The 15427-nt window shown below is 44.0% G+C and overlaps 1 protein-coding gene across 3 annotated transcripts; it reads right to left on the reverse strand.

Moving 5' to 3' along the window:
• Positions 1-388: 388 nt before the first annotated feature.
• csnk2a2b (casein kinase 2, alpha prime polypeptide b) lies at positions 389-13858 on the reverse strand. 3 transcript variants are annotated; one of them, XM_030054151.1, is made up of 13 exons: positions 13629-13857; positions 12712-13219; positions 12060-12171; positions 11104-11205; positions 8726-8776; positions 7638-7697; positions 7236-7319; positions 6046-6156; positions 4859-4960; positions 4205-4305; positions 3027-3175; positions 1865-1948; positions 389-1233 (listed from the first exon to the last, which is right to left on the reverse strand). In XM_030054151.1, the coding sequence occupies exons 2-12, from the start codon at positions 12813-12815 to the stop codon at positions 1872-1874; spliced, it is 1053 nt and encodes a 350-aa protein (XP_029910011.1). In that variant the 5' UTR covers positions 12816-13219; positions 13629-13857; the 3' UTR covers positions 389-1233; positions 1865-1871. The 3 variants fall into 3 exon arrangements, with proteins under 3 accessions (XP_029910011.1, XP_029910010.1, XP_029910013.1); XM_030054150.1 differs by having other exon boundaries at positions 12712-13857; XM_030054153.1 differs by lacking the exon at positions 8726-8776 and having other exon boundaries at positions 12712-13858.
• Positions 13859-15427: the final 1569 nt, after the last annotated feature.

A 15427-nucleotide genomic window follows, 5' to 3' on the forward strand; every position in this document is an offset into this window, starting at 1 on the left:
GTTTCCCTTAATAGTTTCAGTCCAAACATGGTGATATACCACTGAACGTCACAATTTGAGTTTCTAGGCCCACACACCAACCCGACATCAAACAACTAGCTATTGTAAAGGCAACAGCCAACCAGCTCGTACGCTGTGTCTGTGTGAGAGGAAATAACTCTCCCTACCAGCAGGTGGCGGTAGCCTCTGTCTGACCATTTTCACATGACGGTCGCTCACCACAAATGGTTTTGTGATATAGCTCCTCCTAATCAAGAATATGTCTGATCAGAAGCTGCAGACGACGTAGGTGTGTCAAACAGCCAATCAGAATGCTCTCTCTCACCGACCGGCACAGAGCTCAGTCAGCACCGACGAGAAACACAGTCACTCAGGACACAGGCAGGAGTTCATCTAAATAAAAATCATTTATTTGTCATTAATATTATTATTATTATTATTATCATCGTCATCATCATTCTATCTAGAGAGTCCACCATGCCACTGTCAGAACTGGAGTAGTGTTAAGACGTCTGTCTGTCTGTCGGGGGGGTGGGGGGGAGGGGGCACACGGGTCAGGATGGGACAGACAGACAAACGGAGGGATGGATGAATGATGGATGGATGATGAAGGGACGGGGGAGGGGAGGGGAGGAGGGGTTTGTTGTTGCACAGGCTCACACTCCTGTTCATTCTCCATGCTGATTCAAACAAAGAGGGCTGGACATGAAGGAGGGATGGAGGGAGGGAGCTGGGGATGAGAGAGAGAGAGAGAGACAGAGAGAGACAGAGAGACAGAGAGAGAGATGGGATGAATTGTCTTTAAAAGTAGCTTTTCCTTGTCGACCTACATGAGGCTGAGTTGGGACAGAGAAGTGGGATGGGGGCAGAGAGAGAGAGACAGGAAGAGAGAGATATAGAGAGAGAGAGAGAGAAAGAGAGAGAGACAGCTTCAAGCTCATTGGTCAGGCTGCTTGACAGGGAACCAGGACAAGCCAATCACAGACTGATACAGAGGAGGAGGTTGTATGTATGTAAGTAAGTGTAAGTGTCTGCATGTGTGTCTATAGCTGTGTGTGTATGTATGTGTATGTGTATGTGTGTGTGTGTGTGTGTCCGTGTGTCCTTAAGCACATATCTGTGAGTGTGTAACTGGTCAGCGTTACTTTGATCCATTGTCACTGTACACTTGTCAAAGTTACTGTCACAACCGGGTACAAAGTTGAGGTAACAAACATCCTTCCTCTTCTTCCTCTGAAAGAGAGAGAGAGAACGACAGAGCACACGTTTACTCCGAATGCTGGAAATAAGCAACAACACACACATAAATACAGGAAAAACATATGCTTGCTTTGTTGATTTAAGGAATATTTTTGATTGGATTTAGCACCATGGACTTTATCAGTTACCGGTTTATTAGGGTTAGTAAAATCAGCAGACAACTCTTCGCCCCAGGAAGTTAAATGTCTTTCTATGCAGATGACCGATTCCTTCCATCACCAAAAATTACCTTGATGTGCATGTACATTTTATTTTTCTCCATTTATATTTTATTGTGTATATGTAGTTTTTTGCTTTGTTTGATCCAAAACATCATGAAAAATCAGATTAAAATCAGAATTCTATTTTAATGTTTTTTTTTTTTTTTGTTTGCTCCTCTGTAATAATGCGTATGTGTTTATATTTTGAGGTGAAGATTATTTTTTGGGGCATTTCTACTTTATTAGACAGTTGACGTATAAAGACACAGCAGAGAGAGGGCAGCACCGGGACATCGCCTCCTCTCAGGTTTGAGAAACAAAGGGGAAAAAAACCCGCCACGCTGACAGGAACATACTGACAGTCAGTTTCCTGCACAGGTCGCCTTCGTTGTTTATTTAATTACCTGTGTTTCATCGGGCTGTAGTGTTGCCACTGGAAACCATGTTGTTGTCCGAGTTCGACAGAGACTGCTCCTTCACTACTGGGTCTGCAGGAGGACAGGAGGACAGTGAACCGCCAGTCCAGACGTCCACAACAACAACCAAGAACCAGCTTTGTATCGAAACATCAGTAAAACTAATGTCCTGAGCAGCGCTGAAAAGTGTGCAGGACTTTCGTAATTCTTAAGACTGTCATTGCATGGGGAGACAAATACGTCAGCTAACAACTGTATTCAGGATGCTTCCATCAATTTGAAAGCCTTATGTTATAATGTTATTTATATTATTAATTTATTTTTATAATATTACACCCTGTAGAAGAGTGTGATGAATATTAATCTGAACAACACTGCAAACCCTGAATTTAGTCTCACCATATCGCTGTGTGTGTGCTATTGGTGAACACATTTTCATTAACAATAAAAATAATAATCCTGATAATAATACTAACATTTGCAAAAAACCAAAACTAAACTACAATTACAATGTGCACACAAAACGAACTAAAACAAAATACAACTGTGGATAATGACGCTTTACTTTTTCTTTCTAAGTGCAAGAGGAGCCTCGATTCAGTGGCAACAGAAGTTCAGCAGCCCAAGCCGTTAATGCTGCTCCTGAGTCTTATATGCATGGAAAATATCTAAATTTGTAAATGCAACTTGAAACCTCACTGAGACTGAAATTTTTTAAAGAAATTATTCAAAGGTTACAAGAAAATGACTTGGAAATTAGCAAATAAATAAATTAAAAAAAAAATTAAAACATAAAAAAGAGAGATTATTAAAAATAAAAAAAAACATAAAAAACAAGGGAAAATGTCTAGAAAAATACAATTTATATTCATCAGAATCATATTTAAAATTATGTGGAAGTTGCTTCCTTGGTTGCTTCTTTGTTTATGTTTGTATTTTACTTTTTTATACTAATTTTCAGTTCATTTTCTTGTAACTTTTTACTTTTCTCTTGCAAATAATGGGGTCACTTCTTTATAAACTGCTCATTGCCTTTCCCTGCGTTCTGAAAGAAATCAAATGAATCCGTTCAGGTTTAAAAATGTCCGGGTCCACGTGTGCATGGTTTGGTGTGTGTGTGTGTGTGTGTGTGTGTGTGTGTGATCCGTACAGAAGTAGGGGTGCTCCATGGCCTCTGTGGCTGTCAGTCTCTGCTGGTGGTCGTAGCGCAGCAGCTTGTCCAGCAGGTCCAGCGCCTCAGGACTGACCAGGTGTTGGTTCTCCGTCTGCACAAACTGCTCCCAGCGCTTCCTGCTCTGCCTGCACACACACACACACACACACACACAGATCAGCCCACTCAGTGCCGCTCAGGCAGTGTGTTGTGTGTGTGTGCGAGTGAGTGTGTGTAATGGTCAAAGACAGTCAACGGTACTGATCACAATCTCTCATGACGTTTTGCAAACTTAAAGCAGGACGATCAGAAGTTCGCTGACTGGCTGCCGCTCTGCTCTCGGTCTGGGGAGAACTGTGTGTATTTGTCCCCAAGGCGACTATTAATTATTCTGTTTTTCTTTCAAGTTTTAATTCATTGGAATGAAGACAATTTGGTGTATCTATTCATTTCATCTAATTTCTTGTCTCCTTGGGGAAATGTGCCTTGGGTTCATCATAATGAGCAGACATCGAAAACAACATCAGGCACCAAGACACCCTTTTTTTTTTCAATTTCCCCAGAACACAACAAAATGTTTGATACCATTTTTACTTTTGTACATCCAGCAGTTCAATTCCTATGGGTAGCATTTTGTGTTAGCTTAGCATAAAGACTTAAAGTCTATGGGAGTCATTAGCCTAGCTCAGTTAAAGATGCGTACACAGTGTGTGAATAAGACAGCTTCGGAGCTGCTGTAAGGTTTACTTTATCACTTTGACAGAGCCAGGCTCACGACTCCCATACACTTCAAGTCTTTATGCTAAGCTAACACAAAATGCTACCCACAGGAATCAAACCACTGGACATATCAAACGTCTTGTCTCAGTCTGGGTAAAACGCTGGAGTGTTCCTTTACATCTGGTTCATGTCTGGCACGTTGGCACTCTGTAGTGATTCTTCTGTGATATTCTGCTGATCTACTGCGAGTGCAGAGCAGCAGCCCTGCAGCTGTTAGGGATCCTGCTCAAGGGCACTTCAGCAGGGAGGCTGCTTTCCACTTGATGGACAGCTTCCCTGCGTCTGACTCCAAGCTGCCGCCCTGAGGAGGTTTCTAACCCTGTGTGCAGCCTCAGGGCAGCAGCTGTGTGAGCTGGGCGGACTGGGACGGGGACTGGGACGGGGACTGGACTTACTGTCCCAGCAGGTCTTTGAAGCGCGGGTCCAGTTCGATGTGGTATTTGCGCAAGTAGCCAAACAGCTCGTCTGTTCCAAGAACCTTGGCGATCCGCACCAACTAGCAAACACAACAGACCGGGGATCAGAACCCTGTGTGTGTGTGTGTGTGCGTGTCAAAACAAGCATGTAACCCTCTGAAGCCCACAAGTTCACAGGCAGGCTTTTATTTACATTTTTTTTAAATCCTTGGAACAAAATTCCCTTTATCTCTTTCTGAAAAAAATTAAAAAATTGCTCCTTTGGCATATGAAGCTGCTTTTCTTTTTCTTTTATTCTTCTCTTTTTTTCTTTCTTCATTCATTTGTTAAGTGCACTGTCAAACTAACAAACAAAACTGTCAGTGTGGCTGTTTTATTTATTTATATTATTTATTTATTGATTGACAACCTGTGCTTTCCAGTATAAAAATCACATCTTCATGAGTTAAAGCAACATATTTTTTTTCCAGAAATTTTGTATAGAGGGTCCAGTGAAACAGGTTGAAAGGTGTCATTGACAGCAGTGTAAAAATACTGTACAGAGAGAAATCAGTAAACAACAAGCAGCTGTGATCAAACCAACTGACTCCTTCAAAATAAAGGTCAACAGAAGCTCAGATCCTGTGTTGGTACCTGGTCATAGTTGTCCTGTCCATGGAAGAAGGGCTCTTTCTGAAAGATCATACTGGCCAGCATACAGCCCAAGCTCCACATGTCTAGACTGTAATCATACATCTGCAAAACACACACACACACACACACACACACAGACACACACACAGACACACACACAGACACACACACAGACACACACACACACACACACACACACACACACACACACACACACACACCTGTTGAGTGATGACAACATACACATTCCCAGTCTATCCCAGTTTGATTCAGTGAAAAAGCTGATTTAAGAGATGATTATTTATCAAAATGCTAAAAAAATATTGTGATTTTGTCCACATAGCCCAGCCCTACTTCCTGCACAGCGTTTCTCATCTGGCAAATTAAATACGGAGCCACTGCCCACATCAGCTGACACACAGGTTTCATTAGGCATGTCTAACAGCACACACTGCCTGGTGTGTACCTGCAGCGCCCCCTGTTGGCTCACCTGCCCACAACTCCTGCAGCCGCTCTCTGTGCGGCTCTGTGTTTGGGATGAGGACGGACTAGTTACTGGTCGCCACTGAGCATCGAGGGCTGAGAGTTAGAATTTTTCAATAATCGGTGTCATAACGATTGATTTAGATAAAGGGGCCGGTATGAAAACCACTCAGATGCTCAGATGGGGCAACATTTCTGATCTTATGGTTCGGATTTTCGTTTCCCTTTTCATTGGATTTGTATTTTATTTGGTTTTACAGAACCACAAACACGTGCCGCTGTAGTGGCCGTTGTAATTTATTCAGAATTAATTAAATGCTTGTGAAGGCATTTAAATAAATCCTGCTGCCTTTCACAAGCATCCATAACACAGCAAACCTGTCGTCGATCCAGCAACACTGACCTGAACCTGAAATATATCATTAGTGTGTATGTAGTGAGGACCAGAATGTACGTTTAACCAACAGAGTGGAGACATTTTTGGGAGGTGAGGACATTTTGTCCGGTCCTCACCACGACAGAGGTGAACTCTGGCTGACTGGTCAAGGTAAGGCTAAAGGTTTGGCTCAGGCATATGTTGGTTATGGTTATGATCAGGAAAAGACTGCAGAAAGCTGCAAAAAATGAAGGGAAGTCAGTTTAATGTTCTGTGTGTGTGTGTGTGTGTGTGTGTGTGTGTGTGTGTGTGTGTGTGTGTGTGTTACCTGGTAGTCCACCAGGAGTTCGGGTCCTTTGAAGTATCGTGAGGCCACCCTGACGTTGTACTCCTGTGCAGGGTGGTAGAACTCGGCCAAACCCCAGTCTATAAGACGGAGCTGTGCAAAGACAAGATTCACACTTACTGCCCTTCATTTTACTGGATGAAAAAAATAAATAAATAAAAAATAAATCATTAAATAAAAAGTCACCAGTTGCTTGCCTTGATCGCTTTGTGTAGCAACGTGCACTGGTACAGCTGCCTGCGTGTATGTGTGCATGCCACAGCCTACAGGTGTGTGTGTGTCTGTACTGTCTTAATTCCCTCCCATGGTAGGGTGCCGCCCCCTGCTGGCCAAAACTAGGAAGTGTCTGATTTAGAATATATTTGGATATTTATTGGTAGTATGGCATCTATATCACAATGTTTTAAGTGCTAATCCTCTTTTTAAGTGTTTTTTTTTATTATTATTGTTAAAAAAAATATATTTATTTTATGTTTTGTCTCCACCTTTAGCGCGCAGTGCTGTGGTATTTCTTCCAAAGATCACCTGTCAGTCAAACGGTCTGTAGAGCGCTGTGACCTCTTTTTCCTTGGATTGTCTGTCGCTGAAGCCTGATGCAGTGTTTGACGCAGTTTATATTCAGCCATGGTGGCTATCAGCGCTCATGCTAACTGCTCAGTATTACTTCCTCTGTTTATTCCAAACAAACCAGGAACGTAAAACACATCACCTCCTGTGTGCATCAGGCAAGTTTTTTTTTTTTCCCAAGGAAAGCACATCCATGTACATATTAAAAATTTGGTGAACTCGCTATGGGGCTCAGCTGATGCTGTGTTATAGGAAAAGCAACAAAACAGATATTACAATGAAAATGTTGTTGGCTATTATTTTAAGGATCTTACTCCCACTGTATCCACACACACTACAGGAACTCCATCTGGATAAAAGCCTCTGCCAAAGCTTCAGCAGCTAACAATGATCTCTTCACAAAAGGGGAAGAGCATAAAAAAGGAAAAAACAGAGGAAGAGTGGGATGGAGTGAGAGTGAAAAAAGATTAAAACAGGAAAAAAGATGGGCTAATTTAGTGGGGAGAGACAGTATTCAGTGTCTGTGTGTGTGTGTGTGGGTGGGTGGGTGTGTGTGTGTGGACAGAAAAAAATAAACATAAAAAAATGCACAGAGCGTCACCTACCTTTCTCATCTGGTGGTCGATCATCACATTGTGGGGTTTGACGTCACGGTGCATGATGCCCATACTGTGACAGTAGTCCAGAGCCTGAGACACACACACACACACACACATACATACACACAAGTGCATGCACAATCTTGAGAACCAGCCACAATATTCAGCAAACTGCAGCGTACAGACATGCTGGACATCAGCTTGTGATGATAATCCAAAACAGATTATACACACATTCTCATCAATTTAGTTTAATGCCATAAACAAGCAGATTCCAAAAAAATGACAGGTTAACAACAAGTGATACTGTTAAATGATTTATCTCCATTAGTTATTTTACATTTCCTCATAATAGCCATCAAAAATCTGAAGGGAATGAAGGGAGATGTGTTGCTGAAGCAGCCTCACCTTCAGTAGTTCATACATGTAGAAACGGATATCAAAATCTGTCAACTTCTGATACAACTCCTGCAGACCAAGGGGAAAAAAAGAGGAATCTGAGTGTGACGTAATGATGAAAACACAATATTGTTGTTGAACCTGCACAATATGAACCAAACCACTAAAAAGAAAGAGCGGCTGCCTGGTGCAAAAGGGTCCCTGCACATTTTCCAGACTTTTCCTCGACTTCTCGGCTGATTTTCTTCAGATTATGTGCAGCATCCCAGACACTGACGGAGCCATGTTTATGATGCATGTTAATGCTCCAACTGTGACATGCTGGTGCGTTCTGTGTCTTTGCTGTTGCCAACTGTTGATTAATTCAGCGGCGAGGGTGAACACTTAAAGCCTCGCTCTGCACTGTCTGGCTTAGAGACGCTCATCAGGCCTCGGCTGTCCGCCTGCTGTTGGTGCACTGAGTAAAAAAACGATGAGGCGCCAGGTGCTGACGAAGCTTTCACAAGATCACTGTGATTTCTACCAGAGATGGCTACCTCACCATGTCAGAGATGCCGAATGAGTGATTTCACACACACCTTGCACCGTACTCTTTTTTTTCCAGTTTAGGATCCTACATCAGCTGTGTTTTTGATATTTTGGACGGGTGAGCCGTTTCTCAAAACTTTTCCCATCCTGTGGCCTGCCCGTTCAGCGGCAAACATACTGAGCTTCTCCAAGTGTGAACAAAATCAAAATACCCTGCTTGTGCTGGTGTTGTTATTTCTGAATTTAGTGTTATTATTTCTGAATTCCTCTTTTTAGAAAACTGCAAATTCAAGCAATAGTCTGGAAACTCAAATGTTTTTCCATATTCTCTTCTCTTTTTTCATGCTTATCCAAATGTGGAAATGATCTAAATCATATTCCACACTTTTTTAATACTTTTCCAGACAGTGTAGAAGCCCTGCTGGACCATTTCATGTCCCTGACTGAATAACACACGCTTTACTATGAAAAGTGCAGTAAAGAAATAAATGGTTGTGACAACAAGTGAAAGCAAATTCAAGACGCCCCAGACCCCAGAAGAGCATGCAGCACAGAGGTGATTATTGTACCTTGAAGTCTGTGTTATTGATGCATTCAAAGACCAGCGCTGGAGTTCTGGACTGCACAGCCACCACAAGGGGACAGGAGAAGGGGAGGGGGGGGACAGAGGGGAAAAAAAAAAAAAAAAATCAGCAAAATCATAGAAAAGGCCATTGAAAACAGAGCTGGACTCAGTTCATCTCTGATTCAATCAAAAAAATTAAACAAAAAGAAAAAAAAAGATTACCCCATTAGTCACTGATTTGACAGCCTTGGCATGCTGAAGGCTGCTCCACTGAGTCAAGCAGATGTGTGTTCTTTCACTGGCTACGCTGAAAATGAGTGGAACCCAACTTCAATAATATCAACTGCGCTATCATCACCGTCTGCCTGGTAGCTGGACGGCACGGATGCAGGAACGGCGTCTTACCGATAAGCTTTGGCTCACCGTGGTGAAAGCATGGACCAGAGTAATTTACAGAAAATATATCTAACACAAAAAAGCTGAGTACTTTCCTCCTGCCTGGTTTGGTCAGCTCAGAAAAGTTGCAAATGCAACAAGTGGTGAAATACATGGTGTGGCAGGCGCCTAAACAATAACCCATTGTTTAAACTTGCTGATATGACCTGTCTGCCCCATATAAAATCATCAAACTCTGACTTTCCCTGTCTGAAACTCCCAGATTTTAATCACTTTCTAGAAATTCCAGGACCAACAGGAACACCTTCCCTCTAACCTTGAATAAAGTATAATAAAGTATAATTCCCTCACTTGGAAAACTGGATATGAAATATTATCCACATGCTAACTGTTAGCCTCCTGCCACTGAGGTGGACTTCCCCCCGGCTAACACTCTGAAAAATAACCGCATTAATCCAATTTGAGAGTTTCAGAAAACTACTTTTCTCAAATTACTGTTTAAACTGTGTTTTTCCTCTCATCATCCAGAAAGATTCGGTCATTTCTGCACTTCTTGTATGAGAGCCAGGAGGGAAATAAAATAATATCAAACCTTTCAAAATGGGTGAACTATCCCTTTAAACCACAAAATGAGCAACAGCGAAATTACAACTACATTTTTTTCCCCCCACATGCCAGCAGCCGTAAGCTCTACCCCCGCAATCATGACGTGAAAGTGATCACCACACAAAGGAAGCTTGTCAAGACAGAACTAATAATAATCCAGTCAGTCCATAATCACAGGCAGCCCTCATCTTCTTCCCACAAATGATTGGGTCATCTGCAAGACCTACCACCACTTTTCAACACCCATTATTTGTATATATATGTATTTTTTTTAAATCACCGTGACACTATTGGTAACAGCTTACTTGTGCCGCATCATCCATACATGGCATGGATGGAAGGTGGCCGTTGGACGACATGCTGCAAGGAGAGCCAGTGTTGGAGATTGAGGGCAGCTGAACGGGAATGCCTCTAAATAATTAATATTCAATCAGGGGCTTGTCTGCTTTGCTTGAAATTTGGACGCCGGCGTACTGACAAACAAACCTGAGTGCAAACAAATCCATTAAGTGTGTAAGAATAAACACCGGGCTAATACCCATAAGAGAGTCGTTAAAGATTAATCAATATAGTAAGAATTAAAACAGGCTTGTGATTTTGTTATTTAAAGGACGTGAACAATGATTGATTCACAGGGGACATGGTGAGATTTTGGTCAACTTATATGTTGAGTGATGAGAGTATAGACGCCAAAATCATACACATGCGCCCCGAGGATCATGGCCTAACACTGAGAGAGTCAATAAGAGCATGAGAACTCCAAAACTAAATGGTTAATAATCTTAAAGGCTATGTGGTTAAGTCTGGCAGTTCTGTGTTTTAGACTTATAAAATGTGCATAAAATATTTCATAACATAAAAAAAGAACTACAGTAGCAGGGAGTGCGTCCCCTGAGGTGAAGGTGGTGGGCGATGGGAGACTGAACAGCTAAAAATCACCGTGCAGCGGATGAATACATGGTTGCTCACCTGAACTAGTTCCAAAAATAAACCTGCTATATTGAGCTGTAGATAGTTTGTCTTTACATATGATTTTACAGAACATACATTTAACTTTTTATTGCTTTGGATAGTGCTAGTTGCCTACTGTAACTCAACATAGTGCATGCTCCAATGTTAGTGTAGTGAATAATTTGTTTCAGGTTGCATTTTGAGTTTTAAAAAAATCTCTGCGGGTGTTTCCTTGCAGCTTTGTGGTTCAAGGTAAACATCATGAATCTGCAACATCACAAGTTCAAATCCAGCTGCACATATTTCATCACAATCCCTCTCCTTCACATTATTCCCATACCGCTCATGCATATGTCCTCTCAGGAGGTCAGAGAAACCAAAAAGACTTTCTAGGGACAGCAGGGAGAGCAAACAGACTCAAGCGCCTACCACAGGGTCTTTGACTGTGTCCACTAGTCGGATGATGTTGGTCCCTCCTCGCAAGTTCTCCAAGATCTTGATCTCCCTCTTGATCTTCTTCTTCTTGACCGGCTGATTAAACACGGAGACAAGAGAGATAAACAAAGGAGCCTGTGGAGGTTAAACTGACAGCAGGCGAGTCTGGCTGCATACTATTTCTGACTCCGTCCTCGTCGTGAGGCTGGTGATTCTGCTGATTCCGCGAGCTCTGCCGCTCCTGCTTTCTTGAGCATCGGCCCGTCAATCTTGGTTATCTACAGACATTTGGTGGGAGTGGGAGGCTGCTGCCGTGCATTAAAAGACTGACAGATATTTGGAGAGCGTGGCTTTGACTTTGTGACTTGCTAACTAGTGCGGAAGGTATCCGGTTCCCTTGACTGTATCGTGAAACGACATCGGCTCAAAACAGCATGCCTACGTGTTTTTTAAGTGGTTGTAAATCCCTGTTTTAACAGGTGAACAGATGCTCCCGCAGTAGGATCACAGTTGTATGGAGCTGCATCTCTGATTACAGGCCATTTCAGCCACAGGCACAGGCCACGGCCAACTGAGACGGATCTGCTCTGACCCCACATGGGTCAATACGTCATATTATTGTGGTTATGATTTATAAAATTAGTGCTCAGATTGGGCAAAAGCCTTCGCTGCAAAAAATAAACACTGTCATTCAAAAGATTTTTGGACTGGTATGAGGAAAAACAACAAATGGACTGTGTGTCCTGAAAATTCTGATTGGACATTTGTGCTGAAAGCTCCAGCTTTTTGGAGGGAATAGCAGTTGCAGAGTCCCACACAGGCTGAATGCACATGAACCAATCCAAAAACTCAGACTGTTTTTCTAGTTTCCAGAAATATAGGCAAATGGAAATATTGACCAGCAGCTGCTGTGAACCCCTGAGAAAAATACTGCGGTTTGACTTGCTCACCTTGAGGATCTTAACCACCACCTTCTCATTACTGGTGATGTTGATGGCCTCAAACACTTCGCTGTACTTCCCTCTGCCCAGTTTACGAACAAGCTGGTAGTCCTCCTGGTTGCTGCAGAGCGAGAGAGAGAGGGAGAGAGAGAATTACTCACAGAGAATTCAAATCATTGCAATATCATGCATGCAAAGCAATACAAAAGGAAATGTAAATTCCTGCTTGTCCCTGCATCATATGCAATCATGTCAACGCACAGGTTGTTGAGGCTGTTGCAGGCAAATTCCTGTTCATGTACTTGTTGGGGAGTGTTTCTGTTATTTTGTGGGCCTGTTAAGACTCACAGGGAATGAGATGGGGAAGTGTTGGAGGGAGTGCAGAGCAGGATAGAGGGATGGGGCACCACCATATGTTTATCACAGTCTCACACCTAGATGCACAATAATAGTTCTTCATCTGCTACCCCCCTCTCGCTCCTCTCTTGCACAAACACCCACATAAACAGAGAATGTGACTCAGTATCTGCTGTGGTTGGATATCACAATAGAAAGTTCACTACAGCCAAGGAACTGGGCATGTGCAGGGGCAAGAGCCACAGTCCCAGTATGCCAGGAGAGGTCCTGTCTTTACTCCAAAATGTTTTGTGAGTGCTCTCACCTCCAGCTGGGGACGTGGGCCTCGTAGTCCCAATACTCCCGGCTCTTCAGCGTGTTGACATCTGCGTACACACGGGACTTGCTACCGGCCGCTGGACCCGGCATGGCGAGACCCGTGGCTCGGCCGCTGCGAGTGTGGCGAGATCCGTGCGGAGGTCAACTCGGGGCGGTGTGGGCGGCGTACGGGGCGGGGGTGAGGGTGGGGGGTAGGGGGTGAGAGGGGTAGCGGGGGCAGACCGATAACGAGATGATTTTGTCTGTCCGTGTCAAATCGAACGGGGGCAGCCGGTTAGCTTCCCCCTCAGGCGAGCGGAGTCAGACAGACAGGAGAGGAGAGAGGGAGGTGGAGACCCGGAGGGGCCTGCCGGGGTACGCCGCTGTCAGTGCCCGCCCAGCTGCGCTCTTCGGCCGGCTTGTCAGTGGCAGCAGAGCCGGTGGGGCTCGGTGGATCAGGGAGGGATGATAGCACAGCTGAGGTTAGAGACGGGGAAGGGGTGGCATCGGGGCCGCTGAGGTAGACGAGAGAAGAGACAACCGCTGGTTAGCATAAATCAATGGATTTCATCAACACTGAGCCCTGAAAGGCCACAGAGGAGGAAGAGGAGGAAGAGGAGGGGTTCGTAGTAATCAAAATGTCACGGGTTAAAACTCCGAAGCCACTCTGATTTCGGGCCCTAAATCCAAAATGTGAGCTTCCTGCGCCAGCCGGGACAAGGGGGGAGATCCCGCTCGGTGGTCCGGTGTTATCAATCAGCAGCTGCGGTGACAGATCGGCAGGCGAGAGAGAGAGAGAGATAGAGAGAGAGAGGGGGGGAGAGAGAGAGGGAGAGAGGGAGGGAGAGGGAGAGAGAGAGAGAGAGATGGGGGGTGGAGTAGGAGAGATCGATGTTGTTAGCTAACGTTAGCCTGAGATGCTACCTCAGCGCGGAGATGTCGCACCGACGGTGAGCGCTTGGCGCCGTGCACAACCGGCGGAGTCCGCGGCATGTGCGGCCTGTGCGGGGCAAGCAGCGCCTCAGAGTCCCGATAAGACGCCGGCGGAGCTCCGGGATTCGGCGCTTTCTTCTGCACAGAGCTCCCCACTCGAGACCGCAGGGGAGGCGGATTGCGATTGATGAGCAGAGAGCCACCCGGATGTGCAAGCGCCGCCGCCGGGGTCAGATTGTGGAGTGAGATGCGCAGTTCAGCCGCGGGGAAACAGCACCCTCTAGTGGTGGGGAGAGTTGACGCATAACTTCAGCAGTTTGATAAGATTGTCCCAAGAAACCTCATTTGATTACATTTGTGTCGCTACATGCGGTTTGGTGCAGAATTACATAACAGTCTGTGGAACTATAATCAAAACACCCACTCTTTTACATTTTGTCACTGTGCGAACATCCAGCGATGGTAGTGAAATTTAAATATTACTTATGCTGGGGATCTCTCAAGAGTAAATTTAGATTTTAAAAAAAGAGAGAAGAAAAAAATCAACACCCAAGTGTTATCCACATGGCCTTGGACAGACCAACCACAATGCAGGAGCAACTTTATGCAAAGCCCAAGATGTGCTGGTCTGTGACAGCCGGCTGCTGCTCCATTGACAAAGATTGCAAAGCTAATTTGAAGATGTAATTTGGCTGAATTTTCACAAGCTGAAGGGGCTATGCTACGTACCATTCCTAAGGAAACAGGACCAACTCTTCTGTCTTGTTTGCTTGTCTTAAATATGACACACCTGCAGCGCTGTGATGCACTGACAGCTTTTGGCATGCAGGTTGGACACATTTCTGCTATTCAGTCATGCTGGCTGCAACAGGCGCCACTGTCACAGTATGCAGAGAATGTTTGGATTTGCTTTGTGGTTGTTTTTTGGAAATGACACAGTGGCCTGAAGAGAGGCGGGTTTGGGACTGGGCAGTGCAAGTTTGCATGGCTCAGAGAGGCTGACAAAATCTGGACTAGGAACAGAAATGACTGATGTAAACACTCTCCTCTTCCTTTGATACTAGCATCAAAATAGCAGCTCAGCTGGTAGGGAATGAGTGTCTTGCTCAAAGGCACTTCAGCAAGATGTGGCAAGATATGGGCTTGAATGAATCCTCTGGTTGATTCCCCAGTCACTATAAGGTGTCGTTGTCCAAATATCTGGAGCATTATTCTAACACTGGATATAATGCTGGACAGATCAGTCAAAATGATTTAAATATGCATGATTCTCTCCAGAAAGCTTGGGTGGCATCCAGGGGGTGTTCCCTTGGTATCTAATGACAGAGAAACACAATTTGTATGCCCTTCTGTTTCTAAATTGATCATATTTCATAGCACTACTACCACTGTTGCACCATAACAATACAATATATGCCTATAAACAGAAAAACTGCCCACTGTCAACACGTGCAGTCGTTTGGTCACTGTAAATAAGGTCAAAACAGCCTTTTCAGCCGCCCAAAATAAACTAGAGCAAACTAAACAGTGTGGGGAAAATTAAAAAGCAGATCAATAATATTTGAAAGCCCAAGTGAAAAAGTTTTTAAATTATTTTTTTAAAAACGGCAGTCAACTGGTGGCCAAACACAAGATAATACAAATGATAGATAATAGATAACAGTGAACAAATTAAAAAAAAAAAAAAGAAAAGAAAAGAAAAAAGACCAAAGCTAAAGAAGCAGATCAGTTTCAGGATCTGTCTCTCACTTCTGTTTCTCAGAAAATCTTCGTTTGGTCGCAGGTTTGGG

The sequence above is a fragment of the Myripristis murdjan genome, chromosome 6 (assembly GCF_902150065.1).
Source record: "Myripristis murdjan chromosome 6, fMyrMur1.1, whole genome shotgun sequence".
NCBI classification, from domain to species: domain Eukaryota; kingdom Metazoa; phylum Chordata; class Actinopteri; order Holocentriformes; family Holocentridae; genus Myripristis; species Myripristis murdjan.